This window comes from Arachis hypogaea, chromosome 13 (genome assembly GCF_003086295.3).
Source record: "Arachis hypogaea cultivar Tifrunner chromosome 13, arahy.Tifrunner.gnm2.J5K5, whole genome shotgun sequence".
In the NCBI taxonomy this organism is placed as follows: domain Eukaryota; kingdom Viridiplantae; phylum Streptophyta; class Magnoliopsida; order Fabales; family Fabaceae; genus Arachis; species Arachis hypogaea.
This window is the reverse complement of record NC_092048.1, coordinates 6211002-6235781: the sequence shown is the minus strand read 5'-3', so window position 1 is coordinate 6235781 and position 24780 is coordinate 6211002. Positions and strand designations below refer to the sequence as shown.

At 32.6% G+C, this 24780-nt stretch overlaps 2 protein-coding genes and 2 non-coding genes across 8 annotated transcripts; 1 reads left to right on the top strand and 3 right to left on the bottom strand.

Annotated features, from left to right (window-relative positions):
- Positions 1-2399: 2399 nt before the first annotated feature.
- On the top strand, positions 2400-6659 carry LOC112736782 (serine/threonine-protein kinase-like protein ACR4). 3 transcript variants are annotated; one of them, XM_025786382.3, is made up of 4 exons: positions 2423-4369; positions 4607-5010; positions 5282-5681; positions 5913-6659. In XM_025786382.3, exons 1-4 carry the CDS (start codon positions 3184-3186, stop codon positions 6467-6469), a joined length of 2547 nt encoding a protein of 848 aa, XP_025642167.1. In that variant the 5' UTR covers positions 2423-3183; the 3' UTR covers positions 6470-6659. The 3 variants fall into 3 exon arrangements, with proteins under 3 accessions (XP_025642164.1, XP_025642167.1, XP_025642166.1); XM_025786379.3 differs by having other exon boundaries at positions 2400-5010; XM_025786381.3 differs by having other exon boundaries at positions 2423-5010; positions 5297-5681.
- Positions 6660-6721: 62 nt separating this feature from the next.
- TRNAT-UGU (transfer RNA threonine (anticodon UGU)) lies at positions 6722-6793 on the bottom strand. Its single transcript has one exon. It is a non-coding gene; the product is annotated as a tRNA-Thr (tRNA).
- Positions 6794-8375: 1582 nt separating this feature from the next.
- Positions 8376-8447, bottom strand: TRNAT-UGU (transfer RNA threonine (anticodon UGU)). Its single transcript has one exon. It is a non-coding gene; the product is annotated as a tRNA-Thr (tRNA).
- A 1406-nt stretch (positions 8448-9853) lies between these two features.
- LOC112736781 (eIF-2-alpha kinase GCN2) lies at positions 9854-23762 on the bottom strand. 3 transcript variants are annotated; one of them, XR_011869308.1, is made up of 29 exons: positions 23450-23757; positions 23249-23317; positions 22856-22915; positions 22591-22696; positions 21770-21874; positions 21042-21431; positions 20776-20904; positions 20613-20696; positions 20420-20506; positions 20222-20330; positions 19164-19275; positions 18828-18882; positions 18400-18575; positions 17429-17613; positions 15887-16035; positions 15517-15766; positions 14447-14726; positions 14238-14331; positions 13779-13859; positions 13461-13517; positions 13011-13142; positions 12850-12933; positions 12623-12731; positions 12397-12516; positions 11779-11886; positions 11204-11289; positions 10970-11072; positions 10762-10884; positions 9854-10388 (listed from the first exon to the last, which is right to left on the bottom strand). XR_011869308.1 is itself a non-coding variant. In XM_025786377.3 (29 exons), exons 1-29 carry the CDS (start codon positions 23587-23589, stop codon positions 10278-10280), a joined length of 3711 nt encoding a protein of 1236 aa, XP_025642162.1. In that variant the 5' UTR covers positions 23590-23762; the 3' UTR covers positions 9854-10277. The 3 variants fall into 3 exon arrangements, 2 of the variants coding, with proteins under 2 accessions (XP_025642162.1, XP_072067212.1); XM_025786377.3 differs by having other exon boundaries at positions 12397-12533; positions 23450-23762; XM_072211111.1 differs by lacking the exons at positions 22856-22915; positions 23249-23317; positions 23450-23757 and adding an exon at positions 22330-22494 and having other exon boundaries at positions 12397-12533; positions 22591-22681.
- Positions 23763-24780: the final 1018 nt, after the last annotated feature.

Here is a 24780-nt window from a genome sequence, read left to right as displayed (position 1 = left end):
TAATAAAAATAAGCTTTTAAAAATATTTTTGTATTTTGCGGATATATCCGATATCCGATCCGCTTTGCGGATCGGATAGGATCGGATCCAACCTTAAAAATTACGGATATTGGATCCGATCCGCAGACACCCCTATGAGATATTCAAACATAAAATTATTTTTACTTTTTCATAAGATTTTTTAAAAAAAAAAACTAAACATTTTTTTTTTTCTTAAAAGCTCACCTATACAAACCCTTAGCCCAATTTGCAAGTTTAACTGGTTATTAACGTCCCCACCAAGTTTGAATAGTGATTTTCCTTAATTAGTGTCTCAATTTAAGGGCGCAACCTGAAGTTTGTAAATTGATCAGACAAGTGGGTCTTGTATCAGTCTTTGATAAAAGACACAAAAAACAACTGAAATCTTATTGTGAAGGGTTTTACTATAGATATGCATTAGGGGTTCCAATTGTATGTAAAACTGTAAAGGTGAAAACTTAGGTGCAGTCGACTTCACATGAAGTTAATACCTGAAAGTCGTTAGATATAATTTGACTGATTTTACTAAATTTTTATCTAACGGCTTTTAGATATCAACTTCATGTGAAGTCAACTTCACCTGAGTTTCCACCAACTATAAAACATGTTAATTAGTAATTTTTCGAGTTAAATTTTTATACAGAGTTATTACAAAATTAATATTTTTGTATACAAAAATTGAGATTTTCTAACAAATATGCTAAGAGTATATAATTAATATTGTTCAAATTTTTAAATTATTTTTGTTCTATAAAAAAAGCTTTACTTTTGTATTTTTAAGGGAATTTGTTAACAAAATTCAAAAGAAATTTAGATTAACATTACAATGTGTCAATATAAAATTTTATCATTGATAATTAGGAGACATTAAATTTAGTTTTAATTGCGGTCCCTTTTCTTTTTCTTTTTCCAGTGATTCATCATTTATGGGCAGTTTATAAATTCCCTAATCCCTAGTTTTGGACGCGCCATGCCCTAACTAACTCATTATTTCATTGTCATCTGGTACCTACCTTGGGTTAATTTTTCTTTTTCCTTTTTTAAAAAAAAAAACAGTGTAAAATGTAGTATTAAAGAAGAAATAATTTTACCGATAAATAATGAAAAAATACCAAAAAGAAGAAATATTGTGAGTGTAAGTCAGTCTTTATAGGAGTTATAGAAAGTAATTTACAATGACATTATTACCTCTAAGCTAAAGTTTAATTGCATCTATATAAGGGCATAAAAAGGACATGCTCAAAGAGAAGATTCATTAACCAGTCCATAGACCAAAGTAAAAGAGTGGAGGAAAAAAAAAAGCAGGAAATTAATGAAAAAATAAGTGATGATACACTTGTCACTTGGTGAGAGTGGCGATGGTAGTAGCCATAGAGGGAGCCGGAACATGAAAGAATTTAAATGAAGTAGGGACACATATCAAATATGTTGAGTCTTGAGGTGTGAGGTTTGGTATATATTATTGTACCAAGCTAAACCCACATATATATTCTGTTATTTTTTTTATTAATATACTGAAATATCAATACATTATATTCAGATATTTAAATGTTAAAATAACTTGATGCAGAAAAAATAAAATAAAATAAAAGATTGTATGTGCTATTATATATTTATATATATTTGACACCAAAAAAATTATTTATTTAATTTTTTATGAATTTAATTTTAATATATTAATAGTATAAAATTTTTTTATGGTTATTCAATAAGATTTATACGTTTAAATGATTGACTTTTGAAGTATTGAATTTGAATTTTTTTTATTTTTTGTGATACAATTATATATTATTGGTTATCTGTCTAAAATTCTTTTATACAATAAGAAAATAAAATTATATTTGTAATTATTATTTTTAACTGAAATTTTATTTATTTTTCAATGATTTTAGTTATATATATATATAAGACATATTTTAAAAATACTATAAAAAATTTTACTAAAAATTATTGAAAAAATAATATTTTTATATTTTTAATATATTAGATATATCAACAATTTAAAAAAAGTTTATTATTATACTTTTTAAATATAACCTTAAAACACAATATATGAATGTTTTTTCCAAAACCATATAAGTACATAAATAGAAATAAAGAAAGAAGGAGAGAATGGTAAGTGCTGTATTATGGCATTATAGTTTGGAAAGATTTTTAAGTGTATCATCGTATCGGTATATCAGTAATTTTTAACCGTTGATCTTAATTATATATATTATATATTTTTTTATAATATATATATATTATATATATGTTTTTATAATTAAGATCAACGATTAAAAATAGCTGTCACTACGACATTCACTTGAAAATTTTCCTATAGTTTGGGCATGAAAAGGTCATTTTTGCATTTATGTTTTACAATAAATGTGTTCACCAACACTTTGCCCATAACGTACACAAGTAGCAGTTTTCTCTCATTTATTGCACCACCATCTCTCTCTCACTCTCTCCATTAATCTCACTCTCTTTACCCTTCTTCAACAACAATCCATCCATCTTCTATATCCCTTTGATGATCAACTTCAACTTCAACTGCCAATTGCTAAATACTTGCATTGAAGAAAAGGTTTCTGACTATTCTTAACAAAAATGTGAGTTCACACTTTCATTAACTATATACTATATAGAGCTTTCTTCAAAGGACTCATCAAAGCATAGTTTCCACCAGTTAGTTAGTTGTTGATCTAGTGATGAGTTCAAATCAAAGTTCATTGAAGCAGCTAGCTCTAGCTATGGTTGCTTGTAAGCTTTTGAGATGGCAAGTTTATCTTTCTTCTTCTCACCAACTCATCATCAGCAATATGCAAGGTTTTACTTGCTTACCCTAATAAGCATACATAGAAACAAAGTGGGCATGCAGAAGAAGATCCACTACATTTCTTAGCTATTTGTTTTGTTTTGTGTTGCATCAAGCATAGCTAGCTAGAAAGATGATAACTTGTGTTGAGAGAAAACTTCAGAATGATGCGAAGATCCATTGCTATTGTGTTTTCATGCATTTCTAGCTAGCTATACAAAGACATGGAGATTGTAGGAACAGAAGTTTGAGGTAATGGCAACAATAGCATTGTGGTGTTCTATGTTTATTTATTCACAATGCTGAGCAGTGAAGATTCTAGACTTTATTGTATATGATATTTAGATTGGGTGTGCATCATCATGGGGTTCTCAGTGAGAGACTTGTTAATCTATGGTTTGAACATGCAACTGTGGTTATTTTTTCATGTGATGGTTCTATCATACTTGTGGTCACAAGTTACAAGTCTTGGATCCATGTCTTCCATTGCAATATCTTATGGAGAACAAGGTTCAGTCTTTTGTGGTTTGAAGCTTGATGGGTCCCATACTGTTACCTGTTATGGATCCAACACAGCCATAATCTATGAAACACCATCTCATTTCTCATTCATTGGTCTAACTGCTGGTGATGGCTTTATATGTGGACTTTTAATGGATTCAAACCAACCCTATTGTTGGGGTAGCAGTGGCTACATTGAAATGGGGGTGCCTCAACCAATGATCAAGGAAGCTGAATACATAGACATCAGTGCTGGTGATCACCATGTATGTGGATTGAGGAAGCCATTAACTGGAAGATTCAGGAACACTTCATTTGTTGATTGTTGGGGTTACAACATGACTAGGAGCTATGTGTTTGATGGAATGTTTCAGTCAATTTCAGCAGGTTCTGGATTCAACTGTGGCCTTTTCTCTCAGAATAGGAGTGTGTTCTGCTGGGGTGATGAGACTAGTAGCAGGGTCATTACTTTGATTCCAGATGACAAAAGATTCCAGAGAATCTCAGCTGGTGGATACCATGTTTGTGGAATATTGGAAGGTGTGAAGAATTCAAGAGCTGTTTGTTGGGGAAGAAGCTTGGATATAGAAGAAGAAATCTCAGTTTCAGTGAAACAACATGCTGGTAGTTATGGTCAAGGTAATGTTGATTTGGCACCAAGTGATCCAATGCTATCTGTTGTTGGAGGAAAGTTTCACGCATGTGGAATCAAAAGCTATGATAGGGAAGTGATTTGTTGGGGATTCATCATCAAACCAAGCACACCACCACCAAGTGGAACCAAGGTGTTTGAGATTGCTGGTGGTGATTACTTTTCTTGTGGTGTTCTTGCTGAAAGATCTCTTATGCCTGTTTGCTGGGGTGTTGGTTTTCCAAAAACACTACCTTTGGCTGTTTCACCAGGAATGTGCAAGTCAAATCCATGTCCTCCTGGATTCTATGAGATTGATCTCCAAAAAGGTCTTTGCAAGTCAACAGATTCAAGAATTTGCATTCATTGCAGCAGTGGTGATTGTCCATCTGAGATGTACCAGAAGAGTTCTTGTGGTGTGAATTCTGATAGAATATGTGAATATAATTGTTCTTCATGTTTTTCATCTAAGTGCTTATCAAATTGCTCATCTTCTAATTCTGAGAAGAAGAAAAATGATGATAAGTTTTGGGCTTTGCAGTTACCAGTTGTTATTGCTGAGATTGCTTTTGCAGTGTTCTTGGTTTGTATTGTGTCGTTGACTTCAGTTTTGTATGTTAGATACAAGCTAAGAGATTGTGAGTGTTCTTCAGGAAGGTCAAAGGTGAAGAAACTCAATGGTGGTTCTAACAGCAAGAACAGGACAAATTTGGAGGAGTTCAAGATCAGGAGGGCCCAAATGTTCACCTATGAGGAGCTTGAAACTGCAACTAATGGATTCAAAGAAGAATCCATTGTTGGGAAAGGAAGCTTCTCTTGTGTGTTCAAGGGTGTTCTGAAAGATGGCACTGTTGTTGCTGTTAAGAGGGCCATAGTTTCCACAAACATGCAGAAGAATTCAAAGGAGTTTCACACAGAACTTGACTTGCTATCAAGGTTGAACCATGCACATTTGCTGAACCTATTAGGATATTGTGAAGAAGGAAACGAAAGGCTTCTTGTCTATGAGTTCATGGCCCATGGTTCCTTGCATCAACACCTTCATGGACCAAATAAGGTGCTGAAAACTATAATAACACAAATACTTCACTTTTTTGTGCTACATTTCCATGACTAATTAGACTATAGTAGTTTAGTTTTGAAAGATTTAAACGCTGACAATTTAACTTCGAAAGAACTAAATAAGCTAGTGTACCATAGCTTCTGTTCTTTCGAGAATTAAATTGTCAGCATTCAAATTTTTTGTGGAGCTAAATTGGTAGTTTACTCTCTAATTTCTTAGAACAATTATCGTATTCAATACCTGTATTCATATTAATGCAACATAGGTGTTAAAGGAGCAGCTAGATTGGATAAGGAGAGTAACAATTGCAGTCCAAGCAGCAAGAGGAATTGAGTACTTGCATGGATATGCATGTCCACCAGTGATTCACAGAGACATAAAATCATCAAACATTCTCATTGATGAAGAACACAATGCAAGAGTTGCTGATTTTGGCTTGTCATTGTTAGGCCCTGCAGACAGTGGTTCACCACTTGCTGAATTACCAGCTGGTACTCTTGGTTATCTTGATCCAGAGTACTATAGGCTTCACTACCTCACCACAAAATCTGATGTATATAGCTTTGGTGTTCTGTTATTGGAGATTCTAAGTGGTAGAAAAGCCATTGACATGCAATATGAAGAAGGGAACATTGTTGAATGGGCAGTGCCATTGATCAAGTCAGGTAACTTATGATATATTTTAACTCTGCAAATAAATTGTCAAGGATTTAAATTTTACCTTATATATACAGTAACCCATTAGTCAGCTGCAGACACACAACAAATTAATGTTTGACTTGTCGGTTGGGATATACCGTGAAAATATACATATTGTTGTTCCCACATCATATTTTTTAGTAAAGTTGTCATATTTATTTGTATCCAATACTCATATCCTTATTGGTGCAACATAGGTGACATAGCTGCAATATTAGACCCAGTTTTGAAACCTCCTAGTGATCTTGAGGCCTTGAAAAGGATTGCAAATGTGGCATGCAAATGTGTGAGGATGAGAGGGAAAGAAAGACCTTCAATGGACAAAGTAACAACAGCATTGGAAAGAGGGTTAGCAATGCTAATGGGAAGTCCTTGCATTGAGCAACCAATTTTGCCAACTGAGGTTGTTTTGGGAAGCAATAGGTTGCACAAGAAATCATCACAAAGATCATCAAATAGATCAGCTTCTGAGACCACTGAGGTAGCAGAAACTGAGGATCAACGGATTGAGTTCAGGGCACCATCATGGATAACATTCCCAAGTGTTACATCTTCTCAGAGGAGGAAGTCTTCAGTGTCAGATGCTGATGTTGAAGGAGGGAAGAACAACAACAATAACATTAGTAATAATGCAGAAGTGAATAAGAATTTGGGAAATGTTGTTGGTGTTGGTGGTGATGGTTTGAAGAGTCTTGAGGAAGAGATTGGACCTGCTTCTCCTAGAGAGAGGTTGTTCTTGCAACATAACTTCTAAGTTCTAACCAACCATATATATCTTCTTGGAGGAAACTTTTAATTTGGTTTCATTTCTTAGATGATCTTGTTCTTTGTATTTGTTTAGATACTTGTTGGGGAAGATGAAAATGTGTATGGAAAGAAAAATTGAGTTAATTTTGCTAGAGAACAAAGTGATTCTACCACTAATGTTTACTAAAGTTATATTATATGTTACATGTGTTTTGGATATTGAAGCTAACCGAAAAAACCCAAGGGATAATTGATAAAATGCCCTCACGCAGGATCGAACTACGGACCTTCAGTTTACAAGACTGACGCTCTACCACTGAGCTATAAGAGCTTGTTAATTTTAAATTCTTAATTAATAATAATTATATTTTCATACAAATTTTAGAAGTAATCCCACACAAATAATGTTTTCTGTAAATTAAACATCGAATATATAAAGTAACATCTCTAACCAATTTTTGTCGGTTAAGTTCGTCGAAATTGATATGATACCAATCAATAACATAAAATTAAACAATATAGTGAGTAGTTCAAAAAGACTATAACAATAATTCTAAAACTTCATTTAAAAGTTAAAATTTGTATGCTGGAATTACTATAATTTTTTGTTTAAAAAATTTGCTGAAAATTGTAGTTATCCCATGTTTAAGTCATGTTAAATCATTTTGTAAAATCTTTGTAAAGTTAAAACAAATTAGATATTTAATTTTAGTAGTCTTATAACGTGGACATCTCTTTTCGTTTCTATTAATGAATATTTTAGTAAAAAAAAATAATTGCTTCATTTATTTATATTATTTATAATATTTATGTAGTATCCATATCATAATTTATTTTAAAAAAATATAATATTAATTAAATTTTATTTACTGTTTTGAATTTTAATTTTTTATTTTTAAATTTGGATTAGATTGCTGAGTTCAATTAGGTTAATAAAGAAATTGTTATATATTTGACAAAATATGGTTGAATTTAAATAACAATTACAGAACAATCAATAAAAAAATTATTGATGAATTGTAAAAATCAATAGCAAATTAAATAGTTAAAACATTAAATAAATTGATAAAAATATTTTTTAATGGCAAATTTATTATTTAAATTATATTATTTTACAAGTGTGAAAGGCTTAAAGCACTTGTCATGCACAAAAACATTTGAATTTACATTAATGTTATTTATAATTTTTGTTAAAAAAATATATGCATAAAAAAATAAAACCAATTAAGTGTGTTATATATCTTATTAATTTGTTTAAAAAAACTAATAAAAAATAGAAGAATTAGTATTTTTTTTCACACGGTACATCTCTTTGTCATGACAAAGTTTCACAAAATTTATATTTTAAATATTTGATGTATTTATATTTATATACTCATATGTATGACAAAGTAGATTAAATTAAATAATCTATATTTTATAACTGGAATCTGTATGTGTATGTATGTATATATATGTCATATTTTATTATTGACCAAAATTCAAACCAAATAAAAAATAAAGTCAAATTACTTTTGTCATATCTCAATGATATTATAGTTGTTCTTTTAAAAGGAAAAAAAAATTTAATAAAACAAATTAATATAAAAAATATTGATATAATTTTTTTAATAACAAATTTTTTATTAAAATAGGTTACTTTACTATATTTAAAATATAATATTTAAAAGAACATTTAGAAAATATTGATATAATTATTTCAATAACAAATTTTTTATTAAAATAGGTTACTTTACTATATTTAAAAGAACATTTAGAATTTATTATTTTGCATTAATAATATTATTAAAAATATATTATTATTTTTTCCTTACAATAACATTTTATTTGGTTCATCAAATAAATAAATATGATATTCATTTATTTATATATAGCTTGTATATCTTTTTTTCATAATATATAATTAAGAAAAATGCCATCACGCAGGATCGAACTACGGACCTTCAGTTTACAAGACTGACGCTCTACCACTGAGCTATAAGGGCTTGTTGATATTCAAATCTTTATTTATTATGTGTATAGAAAATCTAAAAGATTTTTGATGCAGAAATAAGTTTGCTAGAACTTCAGACTCCTCAACTATTATATGAACAGATCCAGTATTCTTTTGTGAAAAAGCATTAAAGAGCTCGCTAGACAATGTTATTGGATGGAAGTTAATTCATCAGTAACCACTAACTAGTAGGGAGATAAATGGTTCATTTTTCAAGAATTTTTCAGTTGAACTTGAAGTTTTACGTATGTCATTTAAGTAAACCAACTTGTCTTTTTCCTTCAGGTGTTTTTCCGGAATGAATTTTACATAGCTTTATGTCATGACCAACTAAAGAAGACACAATAATAATTATAAACAATGTGAACAATAGAGTAAAAAAGAAAATAAAATTAAAATTATAAATCAGATTATTAATTAATTATTTTTAATTTTAAATTATAAAATTTAAAAAATAAGAATTAACAATTAAACCAAATCATAATTGATATTAGCGAAGCATCTCTTCGTCCTGCTTGCGCTCCGTAGTAAGTAGCAACCTCAAATCGCGCCGCAGCCCCGTGCATCCTCCTTCCCGTTGCCCTGCCACTGGCCGTGCAGACCCCACCGCAGCCCCACCTTCATCGTTGCAGCTCACGACCACCGTCGACAACAACGACCACCTCCACGCCAACTCATTGTTCAAAGCCATGCATAATCTCTACTCCGTTCTCTTGCCTCCCACGACCAACTCATTGTTCAAAGCCATGCATAATCTCCACTCCGTTCTCTTGCCTCCCACGACCTCGACTGCTTCTTCCTTCCCTCTTTCCACCATTTCCGCCATCAACCTCAACGCCGCAAAGCATGAATTTTTATATACGCATGTGGATGTTTATTTTTCATACAAATGAGATATTTATTCTTAATACAAATGGAATGTTTATTCTTCTTGTAAATGGGATGCTTATACTCAATACAGCACTCAAGATTGGTGACGACAGGCAATAGCGGCACTAGGGAGGGGGTTTGGATTAGAAGGGAGTATAACCAGGATTAAAAGAAATTTTTTTTAACTTGAATTGAGGTGTTTTTTTTTTTAATCCTAAGTAGACTTTAGCCAATTATTCACATTGTTCAGATTTCTCATTGTTTACCCAGCAGAATTGAAAAAAAGATTTATGTACTAGAAACTGTGACTTTCATTATCTCTTCAATCTTCACCTTTGTCAATTTACCATCCAATCCATGACTATAAATCAATCTTCTCACTATCTAATCCAAGTTCTTTGTGTTTTCTTTTTCAAAATTATATACACTAGTCGTTGAGCTTTAATTCTAGGAATCTCACTATAATGTAATTTTTATAGCTCGCTCATCCAAATGGGTTAAAAATTAAGACGACAAAACAAAAGAAAAGAGGAGAAGCTATAATGATTAGACGTTTAATACTTGCGTCATGTTCCAAGATAAACACACAGGAAATAGCTCCTTAATGGCTACACTATCCAGCTCTATGAATTAAAACCATCCATATACTATTTACACATTTACAAAATCACAACTATGCACAGAAAAGCCTAAAACAAAACTTTCTTAGGCCAAATTTTTTTTTTTTAAAAATAGAAGAAAAAAAGAAAGTAAAAGAAGAAAGATGACAATCAGATAAACCTGCAAAACCGGTATATGTACGAATTCCTCAACATTTGTGTGAAAAAAAAGAAGGCATCCGCTGATAATCTTGTCAGAGTCTACTGTGTTATGTTGGAACTTGGAAAGGCCATCGAATCTATCATCTATTTATGTATGAAGGAGATGTTGTTGAGCTTCTAAAAACGTCATATTAAAACCAAATGGAAGGGTTTCTGAATTGTGTTGCCATAGCATCTGACAGAAACTTGACTAGATTTTCTCTCTCAACATTTTTCTCCCTCTTATATTCAAGGTGTCGAACCTGGAGGCAATTGAAATCCCTTAATAACAGTATCGTATAATCACATTTCAGTAAGATTCTCAAGTTCATGAGCAATAAACTTGGGACAAGATTGCTTTCCTTATCCCAAGATTGTTCCTCATGAACCCTAGCGACTACAAATAAACAATCCAATCATTGCTAAACTTATAATTGCTTAAAGAAAATTTTGGAACAGAGATTCTAAGAAAAAACCACAAGTGATAACCAGCTGAACTAACAAGTAACACCTAGAAAATGCTTGGATTTTATATTTGCGCGGATTTATTTGCGGGAATGTGATATAAATGTAGATCCTTATCTGGGTGAGTTTATACCAAAACTCGGAATGGGATTGGAGAACATTACAAATTACCTTAACAGAACCTGTCTGTGAGACACCTGCATCGGTTATGATGACGAGACATTTGATATCATGCTCATTAGCATACTCATACTGCTCTGTAAGACTTGGATCGGGGATGGGAACAAATCCAGCCTGAAAACATGAAGAGCAAGTGAGCAGAGGCTTGAGTTATAACACTAAATTATATGGATATCAAAATCATTTAAAAAATCTCAACCTTAAAATTCTCTTCCCATAATTCAGCAACTAGTTCCATCCGCTCCATCAAAAGACCACCTCCTCCTCTTGAACAGACAAGAACACTGGTGCTGGCTTCATTTCTGAAACAGTCGAGAAGATTTGCAAAAACAAAATGCCTAACTGAGAAGACAATAACTTAGTGCTGGAGGCAAGGACTGTATCAAAAGTTAAAATAATAATTAAAAAAAAAAAGTATGAGTAGGACACCAACCTAAGGGGCTTAAAATCCACCGGACAATTCTGAATTATTGTCTCTAATGCAAGGCTACTCCCTACACCACTGGGGGGATTTCCTTTCTGACCAACAAAGACGACAAGCAATTAGTAACAGTATACAATCTAGTACCTCAGAGAAAAAGAAGCATTATGTTTGTCTAGGACAGCAATAAGGAGGAAACAAAAACCACTGTAACAGGTATATATATACAATTGAAACATGTAAGATAATCAATGTGGACAGTTAATCATTACTCACGGAAAAGATTAGCATCACAGCGAACCTGACTTATCAAGATTAAGGTAAGAGAGAGCAATAGAAAAAAGATTTGTGTGTATTCAAATTGTATAGAATGATACAATATAAAAGAGTATTTATAGGTGCTAAGAGAATCGAAATAATAAAAACATAATATCCTATAATAAATATTCAAATATGCTAAATAATTCTAATAAAAGTTAATTGATCTTAATATGTTCTAACATATATAAAGTCAGAGACAAAGAAGTATGCAGATACATTCCATGAAAATGGTAATAAGAAGAAATAAATGTGTATGCATAACCTACATAGTTGTGACTGCATAACTGCTGAAGCAAATAGTCATAACGACCACCAACAGCTAGCAAGGCACCATCAGAGAGTGATCCAGGATTGTTCTCCTTCCTTAAGTACACCTGCCAGGAATAAGTTAACTTCATGAGAATGAACAACATACACTTCTAGCTTGTATCAATGTATGTGTGTTTGATATGCAATTCCAAGAAATCATCACCCTGACACTTTTTATCACAAAAACTCATGCACGAAATTTCCAGTAAGCACCAAGCAGGGGCACATATATAGTTGGTGACCGAAAAAATATGTTTAGTAAACTGGTATACTCTAGTTCAATCAATCTTATTTCACATAAAGCAATGAATAGATAATCTCTTTAAACCTTTTAATCAGCAGCCAAACAAGTTTAACTCAATAACTTGTTATTAGTGTCAGAATTAATTCTCTTGTATGTTGAAGTGAAGCTTTATAGAATTGTTCATTCCAAAAGTATTGGGAAAACTAGACAGAACAGAATGGAAGAGTAAAAGATGAATAAACAGAGAAAGAAAGACAATGAAAGGCTTTGTAGGATTTAAATAAACCCAATGTGAGATTAATATGTCTATAAAAAAACAACTCTAGGTTACCTGAAAAAATAAATCTCTATGATAACTTTCAGTTGGTGGCATCAATGCATCAATATAGACGTTTTGGTCAATCTTCCAAATTCTCAAGAGACTGAAGAGTTCAGACAATTCATCAAGTGCCTTGCATGTGCGTTTATCTGCATTAGTTTATTATTTTCTAATAACCACGACGTTCCTTCTATTATGCGTAGACATATATTCTGATACAACTGTAAGAATAGTATACCAGATCGAAGAGCTCCTCTTAATCTAGGAAGTGCCTGATTTGCAGAATCACAGAACCTTAAACCAACTGTCTGCAGTCTGTTTACAGTAGCTTCTGCTAATTTTAGTTCCTGTAAAAGCATTTGATGATACTAATAAATCTATCTGATGAATCTTTTCCTTATGCACTACTATGACCACAACAATAACTATTACAGACAAACAACATTTCTAAATAAATTTTCTCACCTGCAAAAGCTGCCGCCTTATGACTCCCCATTTTGATTTCCTTTTTGAAGATTGTGGGCGCAAAGAACCCATCATGGAAAGAATCTTCAGAAAATTAAAACTGTCATACTAGATATTATGCACTTAATAATGCCAATGTCATGATTGTGCAACCAACATACCTCTGCAACTTTAAGCCTGTGTTCTACTTTGACTCCAACCCACGACCAAATTGCATCCAGTAACTCACCATGGTTTAGATGAATGTCACATGAATCTGCATGGAAAAAGCAAGTGACTATGTCCCTTGTCACCTGTAATAAAATTGGTAAAACTGGCAAATTAAATACCGATTAATTATCACCTTCATAAGACACAATTCCAAAAGATTTAAGAGACACAGAATGAAATAAATCATAGGTTGAGTAGTGAAGATTTTATCCCTCCATATTGCATTTTAAGAACAATACTTTTACTTATGTACCATGCTAATAAAGTCAATGACTTGTCCTTCTATTGCCAGAACCAGTCCGTGTCATGTATAACTCTAACTACCAGCTGTTATAAAGCCAGATCCCAGATAACTATTCATAGCAAAATTCAGAACTTAATGCTAAGGTAGAAAACATCACCTTTATGACCTCTGCCTCTGTCAATGCTGAGGTACCACCAATAATGTCAAAATCTCCCTGCGAGAAATGATTTCATAATGAAGGGTCTTAAGATGCATTGAAATGATAGAGTAGACTTTCAAGAAAAGCATTGCAGAAGCTCCAAACAGATTATTCAATGAATACAGGGTAAAAATTCTCAAGACCATTTACATTTTTCTCCCACCAAATACCAGCTATGGATAATTTTATTTATCATTCATATTGTTCTTTGTTCCTTCGGATCAATTCAAAGACAAGAAAGAATAAAAGCACTGGAAAAATTCACTAGAATAGTACCTGAAGGTAGCGATTTGGTGACGAATGTCCAACTGCTCTTCTGTATACACTTGATATCTCGTATCTTTTGAATGAAGATTTCTACACACAATGTAGAATTATGTATCAAATTTTATCCTCATGGCTTGCTGCACTGACAAAGTCATACCATCTACTAAGAATAGTTCAGAATATCTTTTTTCATCAAAGAGAATTGAAGGATCATGCGGTAGTGTTTTTTTTTTTTTTCAAATGTTCTATTTGAAGAGCATCATTTATACATTCCAAGGCACAAAGAAGTTAAAGACTATACATCCATATGTATAAAATATTAAAATCATAACTAAACCTAGAATTCTGTTTTTCAATGAAACCATTATTATAATAACCATTTTATATACAATTGATGTCAAATATTAACATGATGAATATAATTGAAGAATAAAGAAATAAATAAAATCAAGCTGATATATGCAATACCTGATTTGATATGATCCAATTCACAAAAGGCAAGCGCAGCTCATGGCAAAGTTCGAGCATGTCTCCTCCATGGGTCAGAAGTTTAACTGCATTTCTACTCCAAAAAACAAAACAAAACCAGAAATCTTTCGTCTAGTTTGTCAAGGTCATGAAGCATTATGTCAAAAATATGTAAACAAAAGCAAAGAATTTGAGTTTCAAATACTGACCTGTTAAACTGTGGACAATCATCCAACAATCGCATTGTTAATACTTCTAGATGCTTTGCACAATGCTGTCTGAAAATTTCCCTGCTCACATCTACAACATAATCTCGAACCTCAGTTTCAAGATCTGTGTACTGAATAGATGAAGAACTATCTCCAACTGTCCCCAAGCTTCCAGCTTGATGAATATGTTTTGAAGTTAACATCTCTTGGTCAAAGATGGCATTTACAACTTTGTCATATATGCTTGTATCCTCTGATTTCTTCATTGTTCGGAGGATATCTGAAAAAGACAATTATCACTTATCCAAGATACCCATGGCATTTAGATTCTCATTACTACCGCTAGTCATCAAGGCTGATTGTTCCTGAATTTATACTCCTTGTCAGTCTGACAAAAAAGTTTTATCTTCACAAAACATATAGTATACCCATCAAGACAGTGAATACCTTGCTGAGATATCTTTAAAAACAATAGTCACTAGACTAGGAAGACTTCATACATATTTTTGTATCTAGCACTTCCTCATGCGAAAGCCTATTGTTTTCCCCAAGGCTCTGACAGGATGTTATAGTCTAGCTTTTCTAAAAGTTCAAGCCATTAGATGAAGAGTCATGAATAGTTTTATATCTAACATATTACATATCATACACTAGTGCTGATGAAAACATGTAAATATGTTATACTGTGACAACAATATTTTACAAACAAGTTCTCACCAAATTGGAATTCAACACCTTCCAATAATTATGATTATAATCAAAAATTGCTAGATGCATGTGATTTTTAAGTTATTAACTTCCCTAAGAAAAGTTTTGAACCACTTGTGGACTTCTGAAACACATTAAGTTCATGAGTTACACAATGTGGGGGAAAAATTACAGTTCACATGTGTTTCATGAGTTGTGATTAATCAATTTTTCAGTGGTTCTTCTGATAGCCATATTTGTGCAAATAATTAACCTCAGATAAGTTGATAAGATAATGCTTCCTTTAAATGGATAATACAAGTACTATGTAGGTGCAATTCAACAACACAATATCAGAATGCAAAAAGGTCTTAATCACTTACCATCCAACAATTCAGATTCCATTCTCGGGGGAAAGGCATTATGTAGAAGCTCTGTGGCAGAAGGCCGATCAGAAGGACCTGGAGACATCAACTTTCGTACTATGGATTCCTGTTCTGGAAACTGAGCAACCCATGCCGGAGGAAGTTCTCCCTTCTGTTTCAGATCAGACAACACAATATGTCTCTCCATGGCTGTCCCAAATGGGTGCCAAAGCTCAAAGAAAACAACACCTAAGCTGTACATATCCGCCTGCAGCACAAGTAAACCCGAGAATTACATAAAATGGTTTCAAACAGATTATATGCAACAGATGTTATGAAAAAGTATAAAATAAATGGTCGGAATCATATAATGGTGAATCTTGTACACCTTCTCATCAATCTTAGGCCATCCTTGTTCAATTTCAGGAGCCGTATAGAAATAAGTCCCCACTTGTCCAGTGCCATCTGTAGAAACTCCAGGTGGATCAACAGGAAGGCTAAGATCATGATCAAGCTTGTCCAACTTCAAGAACTTGGCTGGGAAAGATTAGAGATTAAAATAATTAGTTTTATCAAAAATAAGTTAAAAAATTAAATTAGCAATATAAAATTTGATACTGCATCCACAAATAACCATTTCCTTGGTAATATGAAAAGAACAAGCACTAACATCACTCAATCAGAATGCTTATATTATACTCCCTCCTCAAATTAACTGTAAAACCTATTTTTGGGTTCACTGAAAAATTGATATATTTGGACAAACTTTTATCTAAATACATGAAGTTTTCAATTAATAAAAAAAGTGAAATAGAAATTTAATTTGAAAAAGAGGTAGTAATTTTACTAATATCATCAGTATCTGGCTTAAACTCTAACAAGGAAACCACACTAAGATCTTAATGTTACTGAGCAGGCACATGGAACAAGCAAAATGCACATCCATTTGCAGGCATCCCAAACAAGATAAAAATAACTAAATATTTTATACTCATGCTCACAGTGAAGATCAAGAAAGTGAGAGAGTGGAAACAATTCTGTTAAGGTAAAACAGGAAAGTAGAGGGAATATTAACATAGCAAAAAACAAAACAGAGGAGACAAAAACCATTTGAATACGCAAAAACAATAAAGCCTGCCAATTTGCTCAAAGGACAATAATTGAGAACCAAGTTTGACAAACCCCCTTTACTACACAAATGGAAGCCTACTTTTTGTCTCTTTAAGGGGAAATAACTACCATCAAAGTATCAAACTATTATCAGTGAAGTTGAGCTAATGGGCATCCTTAACCCTTTTTACCATTGACCTCAAATGAAAATATAAATGCAATACACTGATGGACAAACTTTGAACAAGCAAAACAAATCACAAATACAACCAGAACACTTGGCAGCCAATAGATTGATAAGCTTTATCACATCCTCTGATAAATAGTTAAATACAACAGAACCTTTCATATCTAGTAAGCTATCTACTGAGTCAACAAGCTAGACGGGGTTGAATTATTATACAAAGAGAAAGTGTGAATAAAATGAAAGGGTAAAGTATTATTTGGTTCCCAACATTTGGGCCAAATTCTAATTCAGTCTCTAAAGTTTCGAAAGTCCTATCTTAGTCCTAAAAAGTTTCAAACAGGTTCAATGTTGTGCCACAGTTAAATTTGACATGAACAATTAGCATATTTAAAAGCCAACGTTCGATTTCAGTATGTAAGTAAAATCGACCTACGAATGATCACTAATGTAAAAGTTTCCGTTAATTATTCGAGTCAAATTTAATGGTGGGACAACATTGAATCTGTTTGAAACTTTTTGGGGTTAAAATAGGAGGTTTGAAACGTTAGAGATAAAATTAGGATTAGGCTCAAACGTTGGGAACCAAAATAGTACTTTACCCAAAATGAAAAGTTAATGGAATCAGGATCTTACCAAGACCAAAATCACCAATTTTAATATCATTGCGAGCATCAAAGAATATGTTATTTGGTGTCAAATCCCGATGAATTATTCCTTGTCCATGTATATGTGCCAAACCTTCCACTATTTGACGAAACAAATGCCATGCCAGCTCTTTGTCGAAATGATTATATGATTCAAACACCTGGTGAAGAGTCCTTTAAATCCGAGAACCCAACCCCCAAACAAGAAAAAAACAGATGAATGACATATGGCGAATATAAATATGGGACAATTGGCTGTGTTTGTGCACATGTGCCTGCATGCATATACAGTATCCAAGGAGTTTCATCCACAATATTGATTGTTGATAGTAGTTTTCGAATTCAAATAAATGAATAATTACAGAACAATATCAAAAGAAAATAAATAAAGAAAATTATGTGGATAAAGTTATCCAGAGAGGAATCCATTAATCTAAACAGAGTCAGGCAAGGCCAGAATTCAACTAATATTTTATTCATTTTCCTTGTTGAAAGATTGGATTGCTATACTTCATAGATAGCTTTTTTCTTCTGATTGCCTTTTTGCTCTTACAAAGAGGATCTCTTATCCTCCGTTTTTCTTACATTATCACTCTCATCCTTAATGATACTGCTATTCTTCTTTTACATATATATAAAACCAAATCATATTTACCATGTTCATGGTAGCTATACATTCTATATGCCTGATCACAAGTAAATGCACCAAGTCTTGAAGACAAGAAGATAATTATAGAGAATTTGGAAGATAAGGTATCTGCAAAAATATAAATTGGGAAAAAAAAAATAAACAGCAAAGAAGAAGGAGAGAGAGAGAGAGAGAAGCTAAAGCTAGACATTTTCAAATTATCTCTATTTAAAAGACATACACTACAATAGTAAAGTCCATGTTATTAAGCATTGTCCCATAAGTAAGTCTGCAGTCTGATCATAAAGAATACAAATAACTGAAAATCTTACCTGGGACAGTACTCCATTTGTATATAAAGGTACGTTGATTCAAGCTGATTTTCATGCACAAGGGCATTATTGGAGCTTGCAGCTTTATAGGTATAGCTGAAAGAAGGGCTCAGTGTAGTCCTTGAACTCCAAGCCGCATCATTTTCAGAGTTTGCGATTCCGGTTTCAAACCATGCCTGGGAGTTTTGCATTGATCAGAATCATCATATGAGGACATAAATCTTATTTATTTATTTATTTATTTATTTATTTATTTTGCATATCTACTCATGTACTCTTCGAGAAACTCTGTCCCTCTTCAATGCAAACAAAGAAGAACAAGGCATCCAGGATGGTCAATACAATAGAATACACAGTTAATGCAGAAGCAAAATGAGAAAGTTTCAGTAACCAAAAAATGGTGCATAGAAAAATAAGATGGCTTATACCTGATAATACCTAACAACATGTTGATGCTGCAAACGAGAAAGTGTGGCTACTTCTCTGGTTTTCTCGCATTACATTGATGGATAAACAAGTAAGAAGTGGTAAAAATAAAATAAAGTAAAAAGAGAGTATACAAGGAAACAGAAAGAAATGATAAGGACCACAACAAGAACAATAAAGCCTTATAACTCCATACTGAAATCAATTTGCTCCAACAAAAAAATAAATCGAGAACAAAGTGAATGGTTTCTTATTTATTCACCAAACTATAGACATTAATTACATAATTGCACACTAAAAAGTGATAGTTCGTTTCGCAAAGGTAACAACAAAATTACCTTAATATTCTTTCAGGCATGGTTTTGTCCTTAAGGCGAATCTTCTTTACAGCATACTGCCTTCCATCAAGCTTATTTTTGCACAGCACAACATGGCCAAAACCACCATGTCCTGTTTCAAATGCCAAGTAAAAACTCTTACACTCACTGAAATACTTCATCAAATACTTCTCAATACTGATGTATTATTTCAAAAGAAACAGCTAAACCGTAACTAACTGAAATTTTGTTTACATTAAAATTAAAACAGGGAGAGGAGGGGGGGGGAGTAAATATATAAAAAAGAAGAAAAAAAAAGTGCTACTTACACATTACTAAGAAAGTTGCAACCCAAATTTCAAATCACCCAAAAAAAAAAAGGAAAGAACAGCAAACAGGAATTAAGCAGGTAATGAAGAAATATAGAATCTGGCCTTCAACAATTTCCTAGTGTCTTCAGAGAAAGAAGGTCACGCAAAGTTGGATGAAGGTTCCATCATATTTGAAAGCATAATTTCCAAAACAAACAAAATAAACAGGTGTTTGCCATTCCTTACATAAAGGAGCACAAATCCATATTACTAATAAACCTCCAGAGGTGGGATTATCAATAGGCAGAGCAAAGATTGACCTGAGGTTTCTCTTCTATATCACTAGCTAAATGGAAGTTCATGGTGAGATCCAGTTCCATGGGCTTTCTATGAGGATTTTAGCACAACAAGGAATGAATGATTAGCAAACAAACAGCAAATGAGAATTAGTGACAAAAACAACCTGCCTAATACCTATTCTGTTAAAAAAATTGATGGCATCAAAATGTAACAGAGTGGAAAGATCACATCCAATACAAATTCTATATAGCAAAAAAGATAAAATTAGGAATGCTTCCAATATTTTCCAATTACCAAAATATCAATAACACAAAGGAGAAGAAATCAAAATCATCAACTAAAAATGAAATTATAGTACTTCAATATCATCATGGTATACACCTTAAAGAAAGACATTATAGAATTACAGAATCATATATCATATATATTCATATAAAATGCAAAAAGAAACTCATGAAACTCCTTTACCAAGAGGCCGTAGCTCCTCAAAATCATTCAGATATCGAGAACTATGGGGAATCGTATTTGAACCACCAAGATCAGAAGGTTTCCAAAACTGAGATATTCTGGTTGAAGCCTGGACAAAAACAAGCAAATAAATGGATAATTAACAAGTTTAGTGGTGAGAAAGAGATGATCTAATCCACCCAGAAAGAGATTACTAACCACATGTTTCTGAAAAACATTATCAAATGTTTTGTTAAAAAGGGAGGGAGGTTTAGATGCCATATCACGAGCCCAATCAGAAAATATCTGGGAAGGTAACACGAAAAATTAGGATCCCTTTGAAACGGACATCAGTTGAAAATTAAAATTAGTCTTTTCTATTTCGGTGAAGTGGCAATCTATATTTTGATACCCCAAAATTGTATAGCTCTTCTGCTACTTGTGGCAAAGAGTCAACCAGTGTTCCTTTAGAAGCACATAGACGAAGCAGGTGAACCTACTCAAAAGGAGTGAAGCTTAATCATTGCTTAGCAATTGTCTCGTGATTAAATGATAATGATAAACTTGACCTTTACCATTATAAGATCCTTTTCAACTGTTTGGGATGTTTGATGTTGAGAAGTGGCGGAAGAAAAAGATTCTGAAGACACACTTTCATACATCTGTTCGTCATCTTGTGGTGCATACTCAGCAAAGACAAAATCCTGAATATGCATCAATAGAAGATAAGCGGGTTAACATAATTAAATATCTTAAACAGATATAAGACAATAAAATACACAAAAAGCAAACAAACAATACATAGATACTTAAAAGAAGCAAAATATATCATTTATATTACCTCTTTCTCACCTTCAATGTCATTCCCCACAAGATCGTCCACCAGATTTCCACTTGAACTAGTCGAGGATGTATTCTTATTGCCATCTTCACTAACTTCTCCAACTGTATCTAATTTAGCAGGGAGCTCTTGCTTTATTAATGGTTTTTCCTTACTGTCAGATTTCTTTTCGCGGGCCTCAGAATCATATTTTGAGGTGTCTAACTTAGAGGGAGGAAGAGAAGAACTTTTTCCGGCAGTTTCATCCATTCCAATTTCCCAATTCCAAGACTCTTCATAACCACTGAAAAGGTCTATGAAACCATAAACAAAAGATATATTTTTGTTTGACGGTGCCATATCCTTGAGAAACAATTCTTCATTGCTTTCCTTAGTCGAGTGCAAAGGCTTCTACAGAAGGAGAACAAAAATATACGAACATCAGCTTAAGAAGCATAATAACTTGCCCTTTGAAATAGATTATTAAAAACTACATGAAAGCATCAGCGAAATACCATCAACGATAAAAGATAATCAAGCATTTAGCAGTAATGAAGTAATGCTCCAATAAATATTCAAATAAAGGAAAATCATCATCAACAACAACAGCAGCATTGCCAATCTTATTGTTCTAATATCTAACAATGTTCTTTTTATGACAATTTTTTTTATGCATTACAAGAAATGAATGAATAAAGATACTGAATAGTTATTATAGAGTAATACAAAATACAGAATGAAAAGCTCACAGATTCAGTTGGTTTAGCAATTGGCTCAATTCCAGACAGAAATTCTTGAGCAGCCTCAACCAAATTAAAGATCATTACTCGGCCCTCCCTAGCATTTAAAGTAGCCTGAAAAGGACAGTAACAAAATACAAAGCAAAACATAAATACATTTACTTCATCCAATGTAAACAACTTAGAGGCTCCAAGGGATGAATAGTAGTTCTCACAAAAATTATAATATCTTTATAAAGAGAGTGAGAAATGGACTCAACATAAAAAAGAAGCCATAAATATAACACAGAATTGTATCCAATTAGACTAAGAAAGCAAATGACAAGATGCCTGAAACATGTCTAGTAAACTCCTGGGTACCAAGAAAGATCAGTAATTACATTCAAAGAATTAAAAGAAAGAGGAACACATGGAGAATTCAAAATAAGATCACATAGAAATATGCTTGGTTTAGTAACTTGTTCTTGCCATTCAGGTCTCAACTACCTCAATATTGAATCCTACCTCAATTTTCTTTAGATAATGTACAAATCATGTTTTTCAGAATCTTTTAATTCAATAATACATACTTGATACTTCTTCCACCTTGTGGCTCCCTTTCTACCAACTTGGGCATCATAACACATGCTTGCTCTCAATTGCTCTCAGCATTGACACCAAGAAACCAAAAACATCAAAGCATTCTATTGCTAACCAATATTTCATCCTAGCCATAAATATTAACACAACACTACCTACAACACAATAAATGCACCAACGGTTAACAATTCAACAACAACATTGAAGTGTACGAGTAGAGACATATACTGAGGTATAAATTTGGATCATACCTGATCATGGAGGAGTGACAATAGTTTATCAGTGTCACTCTCTAATAAGCCATTCTCAGGAGTAATCTGCAGCTTGGGACACTTGAAGGGATACCCAGGTAAGCATCTATAAAGAGAAAGACACAGAAGGGCCAATTCAATATCAATTCACAATTAAAAAAATTAAAAAATAAACAAAAGCTATCTTAAATCCTGTTGAATGTCAAACCATTAACATCTACATATGAATTGACAACAAAGGTGCAAAAGAGTCAGAGTTTGATACCTGACGTGAAGAAGAGCAGAAACATCCAAGTCCTCATAACCCATGTCCTTAGAGTAAGGCCTAGTCAATTCCAAGCACAAACCAAACAACACATTCAATAACTTACTTCACGTTCAAAACAGCTTAAAAATATTAAAATGCAATATTTCAATGAACACACGCTGCTAGTTACGAAACACGGCCCTCATCATCCAAATTCATAACCAAAGAAACGACATAAATTAGAATTTAACTTTCATGCATGCACCGAGTGTAAAAGAGTTTACAATCGTATATTGACATATCAACATATCAGCTAAAAATTAAACTAGTTAAAAAATCTAAACGCATGAATCTGATTAGATTAGATGACGGCGTGTTTACACTGTCAGCGTCAAAATTAAACTCTATTACCTGAGCTTAATAAGTATTTGAGGAGGTGAGCCAGGAAGAACCTTGCAATCTTCTTGGAAAATCGCACATCTAAAACAAAACAACAAACACCAATGCACCATAATAATAAGAATAGTCATATAGAAACGTAAAACAAAAACCGCAATAATCAACAACGAATGCAGAAATTCCAAAATGAAGAGTTAGCATATGATTCATTACAGAGCAGTGATCTCTTCGGAGAGTTCAATATCATCGTTGGCGGATTGAGAAGTGTGATCTTTGGAAGGGGCTCTTCCCTTGCTCCTGCCGCCACCGCCGCCTCCGCCGCCGCGCTTCTTCTTCTTCGAGCTGTGTCCCATTCAATTCATTCAACTCACTCTGATTCTCTTTGAAGTTTGAAATTGATGCAGCAACTATAAGAATTAAGAAACACTCAGCGGAGCTAAACGCACCGTTTTAGAAAATCTAGCTAACCTCAGCTAAAAAATCAAATGAAAATGAAGTAAACTGAAAAGGATGCAAATGGCAGCACGTAATGAGACAAAAAGCACTATTTAATGTGGGCAATTTTATTTTGCGTTAATTTATTAATTAATTATTTAATGTAATTTTACTTAAAAATGTATTGAAAATTTATTTATCTATGTATTTATAATATATTAAAATAGAATTTAAAATAAGTAAGTTGGGTTGGTCTAATATTAAATACACCAACCTTTAAATAAAATTTTGATTTGTGATGGATTAATCTTTTGTCTGTCAAAAAAAATTTTAAGATAATCTTCTAATTGATTGACATAATTTATTTACTATTTATGTAATTGAATTAATTTTTAATATTTTTTTTTTGATTGAATTACTTTTGAATTCTTTTGGAAAAAAATAAATGTAATTCAAACAATAAAAAGTAGTTGTTATCATTCTCATAATTTATCAATTGTAATATTAATTTTCAAAGACAATTAACAACAACATAATTGTCTATTGTGTATCCAATGATTATAACCAATTACAAACAAATAATATAGATTTTAAATGCAATTAAAACTAAGAGATTTATTACATATATAAGTCTTTTTGGTATATAAATTTATACAAATTGGCTGAAATCCAACAAAAACGACTTTTAGTTTAGATTGCGAATAAATAAACTACTCTTGAACAACACAAACGGTTCTTTTCCCTCAATCAAAACTGCAATACTCAAAATTTAAATAAAGATCAAAATCTCTCAAAAATATCTGAAAATCGTCGTGAAAAGTGAAGGAAGTTGCGAAGATAAATTCGAAAAGAATTATGATAAACAAAATAAGAAGATGAAGAAGAAGTAGCAGAAGATGAGGAGGAATGAGATGAAGAATTTTGAATTATGCAGAACTTATCAGCGCACATACACCAAAAATTCTTAAACAATACACTCAAATATCTTCATGTTACATCCAAATTTGGACTAAATCCCCATAGTGGTCCCCCAGATTCAGCTCGTGCACCAATTTAGCTCTTGAGATTCCAATTGCACTATTATAGTTCTCGAGATTATGCTCCGGGCT

Excerpts from the sequence above, each read along its gene's own strand:
- LOC112736781 (XM_025786377.3), bottom strand. The coding sequence starts at position 23,589 with ATGGGACACAGCTCGAAGAAGAAGAAGCGCGGCGGCGGAGGCGGCGGT. Across the intron at positions 19,276-20,221 it reads TGAGGAGCTACGGCCTCTTG|GACATGGTGGTTTTGGCCAT; the intron begins GTAAAGGAGTTT and ends CATTTGAAACAG. Across the intron at positions 14,332-14,446 it reads GATTGTCCACAGTTTAACAG|AAATGCAGTTAAACTTCTGA; the intron begins GTCAGTATTTGA and ends TTTTTGGAGTAG.
- LOC112736782 (XM_025786379.3), top strand. The coding sequence starts at position 3,184 with ATGGGGTTCTCAGTGAGAGACTTGTTAATCTATGGTTTGAACATGCAA. Across the intron at positions 5,011-5,281 it reads ACCTTCATGGACCAAATAAG|GTGTTAAAGGAGCAGCTAGA; the intron begins GTGCTGAAAACT and ends AATGCAACATAG. Across the intron at positions 5,682-5,912 it reads AGTGCCATTGATCAAGTCAG|GTGACATAGCTGCAATATTA; the intron begins GTAACTTATGAT and ends GGTGCAACATAG.